Source organism: Pinus tabuliformis, chromosome 1_2 (genome assembly GCF_031772625.1).
Source record: "Pinus tabuliformis cultivar Carrire ecotype Pingquan chromosome 1_2, CPIR1, whole genome shotgun sequence".
Classification (NCBI taxonomy): domain Eukaryota; kingdom Viridiplantae; phylum Streptophyta; class Pinopsida; order Pinales; family Pinaceae; genus Pinus; species Pinus tabuliformis.
Window position 1 is genome coordinate 576538778 of NC_142298.1, and position 9692 is coordinate 576548469.

At 35.0% G+C, this 9692-nt stretch overlaps 1 protein-coding gene across 1 annotated transcript; it reads left to right on the forward strand.

Moving 5' to 3' along the window:
* Positions 1-251: 251 nt before the first annotated feature.
* LOC149206919 (KH domain-containing protein At4g18375-like) lies at positions 252-1820 on the forward strand. The gene has a single exon (XM_089397842.1). It carries the CDS (start codon positions 252-254, stop codon positions 1818-1820), a length of 1569 nt encoding a protein of 522 aa, XP_089253968.1.
* The last annotated feature ends 7872 nt before the right edge of the window (positions 1821-9692 follow it).

Below are 9692 nucleotides of genomic sequence, written 5' to 3' on the forward strand. Positions count from 1 at the left end.
GAGGGTACCGTGTGAACAAATTGTCGGCCTTAAGAAGCCCTAACGCATGTCATATAAGAGGGACAAATCAGTGGCCTTGAAGGGAGGGTGTGGGAGACTCGAGAAGACAGATAGCATTCAAATACACGAACTTCTTCTCCTGGCTCAGCGTTTTCCCTTAAAAGAGGGAGACATCTAATCTGTGAAAGTGAAAGGATTGCCAGCAATGGACAGGTTTTACTCTGCCATTGGAAAGCGAGGACGCAGGGAAAATGAGGTTCCAGAGAACAATGATGGAAATAAAAGGCGGAACTTTGGCACTGGTAGAGAGCGAGTTTTGCCTGGCGCTGACAGTACCGTGTATCGCATACTATGCCCTGCTATGCCCTGCTAATGTGGTAGGAAAGGCGGGTAAAGTTATAAAATCTGTGAGTCAAGAGACGCGCGCGAAGATGAAAGTTATAGCTGCTCTTCCAGGCGTTGATGATCGTGTGATAGTAATCTTCAGATCACCGTCAGGCAATGACAAGGAGAAGAAATGCAATGAGAGTGAGAATGAGAATGAAGTTGAAGTTGAACCTGTGTGTGCTGCTCAGGATGCTCTTCTTAGAGTGCATTCTGTTATTGTTCAACAATCTTCTGTTATTGTTCAACAATCTTCTTCTGCTAGAGATAATGACGCCGACGACAAAAAGAGACAACACAATGCTCGGTTGCTGGCTGCTAACAGCCAGATTGGAGGTTTGATTGGAAAAGATGGAAATAACATTCAAAAGTTGAGGAGCGAATCCGGCGCACAAATTCAGATACGGCCAAAAGATGAGTTGCCAGGCTGTGCTTTTAGTTTTGGTGAAGTCGTCGTCATATCTGGAGATGTAACCGCCGTCAAGAAAGCACTGTATGCAGTTTCAACTTTTCTGTATAAACACCCGCCCAAGGAGCAAATTCGTTGGAGCGATATTTTATCTGCAACGAACCCAACTTCACTCCTTCCTTCTGGTGCACCTGCACTATTTACTACGCCAAATTATGTTCCACAACGAGATTCACTGTTTGCTCATCACAGTTCAGGTCCTCCAATTCTTGGTACTTGTGCCTCCGGCTATTTACCAGCACTGGGAGGATATGGAAGTGAAGCTCGAAGTTCATGGCCTCTTAGTTATAACCCTGCTCTTCCGGCCATTGCTCCAAAATCTAGGAAATCTGCTGTTGAGAAAAGTGGGGAAGAGTTTCGTATTCGAATAGTATGCCCAAATGATAAAATTGGAGGTGTGATTGGTAAGGGTGGCAATATCATCAAAAGCATGAGGAAAGGCACAGGAGCAATTATTAAGGTTGAAGACGCAGATTCAGATTCAGATGAACGTGTAATTGTAGTTTCTTCAACAGAGTTGGCTAATGATGGGGTTTCGCCTACGCTTGAGGCAGTCCTCCAATTGCAAGCAAAGACTAGTGGAAGCACTAGTGACAAAGATGAAGGTGGCATTTGTACAAGGCTTCTTGTTCCGTCAAAGCGCATTGGTTGCCTTCTTGGCAAAGGTGGCAACATCATCAGTGAGATGCGGAAGCACACTGGAGCAAATATTCGCATATTTCGCAAAGAGGAGCGACCAAAATGTGCCTCCCAAAATGAGGAGGTCGTTCAGGTTACTGGAGACCCCAGTCTCGCTAGAAATGCACTCATCGAAATTACAAAAAGGCTGAGGGAAAATATTTTCAAAGATATGGATGGTGCTACCAACACCCACACATTGCCTTCTTTGTCTAGTCTATCTGTGCCCAGCGAGGTTACTCTGTCCAAATACGGTACTAGGGGATATGATCTAGGATTTCCAAGGTAAATCAGGTTATCTATTGTAAAATGTTTCTTATTATTTTTTTAATTCATTTTCTAAATACACATTATAATATATATTAGATAAAACTATAAAAATTTGTATTATATTATTATCAAATTTGAGTTTGCTTAATTTAAATTTCTTAGGTTAATGAAATAAATTAACTAAATTTAAGATATATTTTTATATGTGTAATTAAAAATTGTAAAATAATTTATTTTGTATTTTATTTATAAAATGTTATATAAAATTATATTCTATAAATAATTTTATAAAAAATAGAGATTAAAAATTCAAAACATAATAACAATTTTAGATGGATGAAATTTGTTTCTCTTTCAATAATATTATAGCTAGAAGTTCTAAGGTGAATGGCGAATTCCAAATTGCTATGATGAATTAATTTGAAATGAGTGATTTAGATCTAATGCAGTATTTTCCATTAATGAAAGTTTGTTATAGTGAGGATGAAATTTTCATTTCTCAAACAGGTCATGCACAATATTTGAAGTTTGATATAGATGATTGTAAATCAATCACTAACACAATTTCTCATGATATTATGTTGTGTGGAGAGGATGGTGCTATGCATTGTTCAAAAATTTGGTATTTCTAACTCACACAAGAAATATTATTCTTTATTTAGTTTCTCTTGTCTGAATGTATATGAAAGTCCGTTTAAAATTCATATCAGTCCATCTAAGAGGACATTTAGTTTTGTGAAAGGAACTATATATTTTGATATTCATTACTACACTTCTAATGTGTTTGAACTCATTGGCTTTAGCTATTCTAATTGGGGAGGTAATTTGGATTATAAAGTGCACATTTGATGATTGTTTTTCCCAGTTATGTTAGATGTAACTTAAATGAGAAACATGCACTTTCTCTTTCTTCCATATTCTCTTTCATCCGTAAAAGCAAAGTGTATTACAATATGTAGAAGAAAAAAAGATAAACATTCAACAAATAGTTAATTTATTTTAAAAATGAATGCAATCAAATTTTCTATTTTAATTTGAAACATCACTTCAATAGAAGTTTGGTTTACAAGAAATATGTTAAATTAATCAAAACTTGTTCTTGGTAGTATACATATGGCAAGGGCAACATTTTTTACATTGTGATTAGAGGAATGGTAATTTGTAAGTGGGTAGGTATAATAATCACATGACATGTGGTTAATTTAGATAGTTACTATTATATCTTTTAGCAGTTTATAGTATGATTTTTAGGTAAATATAGGTAGGTTGGGGAATTTGAATCTAAAATATTTTGGTATATAGTATTTCATTATTATAATAATTAATAATTAAGTGCTTCAAAAACAACAAGGCTACCCTAATTAAATAAGTTGCTATTTATATGATAAATTTTTCTTTTATAAATTGTATTATATTTAAAGAAATGAATTGCATAGTAAAAGTACAAAGATGTTTCTTTGTCTAGTGTTCAATTTCGTTATGTATATATGTTAGAAGTGTAATGTTTATATTAAAAAAATAGGTAAAAATGTAAATATTTTAACTATAGATATCTTATTATCAGAATCTCATTTATTTTGTATATTATTTATATGAATTTAATTGGTATAGTTTTGGATAATTCTTGAGTGGATATATGCATCTTTTTTCAGCGATGGGTGTACTTGTCCTTGTTGCTTCATGTTAATTGAAAATTTACACGGAGATCATGGAAACATTTTATTGATGACTTCTCACATAAGTGTTGGATCTCTTCATGCGGAATAAATATGTGACATTCTCCAAGTTTGTAGAATTCAAGGCACTGGTTCAGAAAGAAACCAGCAAGAAGGTGAAGGCTCTTGGGAGAAATAATGGAGGTGAGTATGGGTCGAATGAATTTAAAAATTTATGTGTGAAAGAAGACATTCTAGGAGAGTTGACAACATCTCACAACACACATAAAAATGGGGTGGTTGAGAGAAAGAACCGTAGCATTTTGGGATCAACGAGGGTGATGTTGCATGACCAAGTCCTACCTATGCATTTGTGGCTTGAGGCATGCAATACAACATTCTTTTTGTAGAACCGAGATCCTCATCAAATGCTTGGAATGATTACACTGGAGGAGGCTTTCTCGATAGGAAAGAGAGATGTGTCACACTTCAATATTTTTGGAGCCTTTGTTTAGTGCCATGTCTCCAAAGAACCAAGGAATCAACTTGAGTCGATCGTGGAATTCGTGGTATTTGTGGGTTACACAGAAAATCCACACGACTACCATGTGTGCTTGCCATCACTCAAAATGATAGTTGTGCGAAGGGATGTAAATTTTGATGAGGAGAAAGTTATGTGGTGCTCTCTTGAGAGGGAGCTTTAGATCCCACCAAAAGATGAGCTTTTAGCTCCAAAGGAGGAACCTTAGGAAGTTGTAGAGCAACCAAAAATTGAGGATAATAGAGTGGAGACATTCACTCAAGCAAAACCATCCAAAGAAGGCATAAAAATAACTAAGGAAGTTGATAGACTTGTGCAGGATGCGAGGGAGAATGTGGGATATCCTTCAAATTTGCATAAGCAAAGGAGGTCACCTGAGAGGTACACTGGCTACATGGCTCTTATGACTAAGCTTATAGAGATTGAGCTATCATATTTTGAGGAAGAAATAGAGAAACTTGTATGGGTTGATGCAATGGTGGAGGAATACGAATCCATTGCAAAGAAAAATGTTTGGGAAAAGGTCCCAAGACTAGCATATAAATCAATAGTGGGTTTGAGATGGATCTTCAAGGTGAAGCAGGAAATAGACAAAAGCATAGAGAAGTATAAGGCCAGATTTGTGGCCAAGGGGTACTCTCAAGTTGAGGGAATTGACTGTGAAGAGATCTTTTCTCTTGTAGCAAGGTACTCATCCATTAGATCAATTCTTGCTCTAGCTACGCAGATGGGGTAGAATATCCACCAGATGGGTGTAAAAACAACATTTCTCAATGGGGTTATTAAGGAGGTGGTGTACATAGAGAAACACAAAGGTTTTGAGACATTTGATCAAGAGTCTCATGTTTGTAGACTCAAGTGAGCATTGTATGATCTCAAACAAGCACCTCGTGCTTGTTACACCAAGATCAATAGCTATATCACCGGTTTGGGCTTCACCATAAGTGAAAGAGTCACTCCCTCCTTCATACACCTAGAACTCACTGACACTCCCTGTAACACACTCTTATTCATTCATTACCATGGATTTTAAACTAGTAATACCTTGTGTTTCCGTGGAACTCCCTAACATGTCCTAGCATACATTGGCACACCCTAGCACCTAGCACATCTTGGTATGTTTCCCTGGCCTTTAGCATGCCTTAGAACTACCTAGAATATCTTGTCTCTCCCTCCTTAGCACACCTAGGACTCAGTGACACTTTCTGTCACAAATGCTTATTCATTCATTTCCATGCATTACGTTGACCTAGTGCTCCCTTGTGTTTATCTGGCACTTTGTAACACTTCCAATCATGCATCAGCACACCTAGAACCTAGCGCATCTAGGATTCATATTGCCCTATCACTCTAGCATGCATTAGCATTGCCTAACATACCATGTCACTCCCTCCTTAACACACCTAGAACTCGTTCACACTCTCTGTCACACACTCTTATTCATTCATTCCATGAATTTTGACCTACTTCTCCTTCATGTTTCCCTAACACTCACTAACACTCCTTAGCATTCATTGGCACACTCTGGCACTTGGTACATCTTGGCATGATTCCCTAGCACTCTAGCATGCCTTGGCATTGCCTAGCATGCCTTATCACTCCCTCCTTATTACACTTGGAACTTGCTAACACTGCCTATCACACAATCGTATCCATTCATTATCATGCAATTGAAACTAGTGCTCCCTTGTGTTTCCTAACATTCCCTAACATTATGGGTTTGAGACTTCTGCGATCTGCATTATGTGTGGTTATATCTTCCGGATCCATCGCATTTTGTTATTTTATGCATCGACGTTTCGAACCATCCTCTGTGGTTCATCATCATGATTTAGATTTGTGAAGAAGTCAGAGACAGATGAAGATAAATGAATAAAAGTTAAGGTGGGTAGTATAAGGAACCGACAAGTTTTGATGAAGGTGAGGTTTTTAATTAATTTATAATTAATTTAATTTTAGTTTAAATTTACATTTAAATTTAATTATGATCTTTTTTTAATTTAATATGTTCTCATTTAATTTAATTTGGATTTAATATAATTTACTAATTTAATTTAATTTAATTTAATTTAACTTAACTTAACTTAATTTAGTTTAATTTTAATTTAAATAAAAATTTTATTATGATTTAATTTAGTTTATATTTATTTGGTTTTAATCTAATTTAATTTTGATATAATGTAATGTATTTTTATTTAATTTAATATAATTTAATAATTATATTAAATTATATTACCTACATGCTAACTCTCACCATAATAATAATAATAATAATAATAATATTATTATTATTATTATTATTTTATTATAATATAATTTATATAATTATTAAATTATATTAAATTAAATAAAAATATATTACATTATATCAAAATTAAATTAGATTAAAAACAAATAAATATAAATGGAATTAAATCATAATAAAATTTTTATTTAAATTAAAATAAACTAAATTAAGTTAAATTAAAATAAATTAAATTAAATTAGTAAATTATATTAAATCCAAATTAAATTAAATGAAAACATATTAAATTAAAGAAAGATCATAATTAAATGTAAATGTAAATTTAAACTAAAATTAAATTAATTATAAATTAATTAAAAACCTCACCTTCATCAAAACTTGTCGGCTCCTTATACTACCCACCTTAACCTTTATTTATTTATCTTCATCTGTCTCTGACTTCTTCACAAATCTAAATCCTGATGATGAATCACAGAGGATGGTTCGAAACGTCGATGCATAAAATAACAAAATGCGATGGATCCAGAAGATATAACCACACATTCCCTAACATTCCATAACACTCCCTATAATGCATTGGCACAACACCGTATCACCTAGCACAGCTTGCCATGCCTTAGCACTTGGCATGTCATGGAATGCCCAACATGGCTTGTGTCTGTCTATCATGTGTTAGCACTTCCTGGCATTCCCTGTCACATGTTGGCACTCCTTAGTTGTTATTCCATTATAGATAGCCTTACATTTTTTGTGACTTCATAAACCAACCAAGCCATTGAAAAAATAATGTTGTGCCTAGCCCAAAGTCTCCCTTTGTCTGAAACTGCTTTGTTCATCCCCTTATCACAATTGTAGGCTTCCCTCCTACAAGTCCTACTCTAAAATTTTCCTAACATACTTCATCATTAGGACACATGGAATTCACTTAAACTTCTTGATACAGACTCTTATTCATTCATCTCCATGCATTTTGACCTAGTTATCCCTTCGTATGCCCTGATACTCACCATTTTGATCATAACCATTGAATCTTGGGGTTATCCCAAAGCACAAATTTATGGGGTCTTTTATGTGACTAGATCACTAACACTGAAAGCCATCATTAAATTGAATGGGTCAACATCTTGATGATCCCTATCCTATTGACCACAAATTTTGTATTCATTATTGCTTTAATTGCAACACCTTGAGTAGATATTGATGGTGTCATGAGCCTATTTCTGGTTCTCTCCTTTATGGAAACAATATTATCTCCAATGCCATTATTCAATGAATGGCTACACAATAGGGATCTAATGAGCCAATCATTCATGTTGTCGATGTATTTCCCGCAGGACAGAAACATTCGATGGTCTATCATACACAAACACTCTATGATGGGTTTCAAAGATACCCAACCTATGAAAGCGAGCTACATTCTATTGCCGAAGCCTGTAAGTAGTGGAAGAAATATATTATACCAAAGGAAATGGCCATCCACACCAATTGTAGGCCTTTTCTTGCTCTAGATAATCCTTGGGAGTAAGTGCCCGTAGATTTTATGTCATGTTTTCCCTCAACCAAACATGGTAACGAATGTGTTTTTGTTGTTGTTGATTGCTTCCTTAGGATGGGAATTTTGGCACCTTGTAAGAATATTGTCGCAAAAAAATCCACTCATAAGTTCTTCTTCAAGCATATTTTGGTTCACTTTGGGTTTCGAAAGACCACATTTCGTGATAGGGATAATAGGTTCCTTAGTATTTTTTGGTTTAACCTTTGGTCCATGATGGACATCAAGCTTGACCAAATCCACTATCTCCAACCCTAGATTGATAAAGAAAAATTAGTAGTCAATAGGATTATTCTAGATGTCTTTAGAGTATACAATTGTGAGCATCCACATACATGTGTTGAAAACCTCCATATTGTTAACATAAATTCGACATAGATCTTCATATTTCTATTGGCCACAAGACTTTTCAAGTGTGCTTGGGGTCCCAATAATTGGAACAAATTTATGTACCTATATTCATGGTATAACACATGAAGATACCAACTATACTTGGAACGAGATAAGTAAAACAACCAATTTTGAGGAATGTATCCAACAAATTCAACAATGAGTTCATGATATTTTGTAGGAAGTTGCCAACTCCAAATACAAGTAGATACACAATCCATTGGGTTCCAAATAAGTTCCAGGTTGTTGATGAGTTATTGTTGGACTTGCATAAGGGGAAATTGAAAAACTCCCATAAGAAGCACATACATCTTTGACACAAGCCTTACACAATCACTAAGGCTATGGGTGATAATTATTTTGAGGATAACTAGAGGATGATTTATATTACTTCAAAAGTACATATATGTTAAAATGATTTAGGATTGATGAAGTGCATGTCTAGAAAAACTTTCTTTAAAAAAATAAAAAAAATGATCACACCATCACTGACATAAATTATTGTGATATTGTACATGACATTAGATAACTACAAAAATTATCGTGATATTCTACTTAACATTAGATTACTACAGCCCATGGGGCTTTGGATTGATGGTGAATGGGTGCGCTGTTAAGGCACTCCTTGCGATAGGTCACCGGTTCAAATCCCCCATGGGTGCTTAGGTTACTCTTAACTAGAAAAAAAAAAAACATTAGATTACTACAAAAGATATTTTAAGAATTGGAATTTTTAAAATTTATTTTATATCAAAGTATGTGGATCATTATGACTAAACTTTTTAAATATTACACCGCTCAAATATTATTTTCCTATCACTATTTTTTTTTAAATATTATCACTCTAATATTATTTTTCTTACAGGTTTGAGAGATCGTTTGTATGAGAAGACCATTGCAGGTGGGACATATGTCTACCTTGCTTGTTTTACAATCCTCTTTACCTCAGGTTCCCATAACCCAAAATGTTTTTTTGTCCACTTGAGGGATGAAATTTCCTTCGCCAATGGGGGGGGGGGATGGTGGTTGAACCCACGACTCTTGCAATTGATCTCGATCTCAAACCTTACCCAGATGCAAGAACAGATGAATACGAGGGATCAGATTCGAACCCCACCATCGTGGTTGTTATGACGGTGTTGTTGAACGAGTTATGGTGAAAATGTGAACTGAGATGGATTGAAGAAAACTCCACTGCGTGTTGCCAAGGCATTCAGGGATGGAACAAGAGGTATGCATTCAATATGTCTGTTTTTGGATTTGATGGCCTCCTATTATCTATTACTGGTGTTGCTAGTATCTATTAAGGACAAACATCAGAACTATTTTCGCTTATGTTCATGTACTTCTTGGGGAAATTCTCCTTAATCATGGCCTTTCCTGTGCCCATTTTTCTGAGGAAACAATTATATTTTTATTCATGTATATTATTCTAAAAGACTAGACCTATTCATATCTAGACATTGCGTCTAAAAATATATGCATCTTTTGCTTCTTTCTATTGTTGC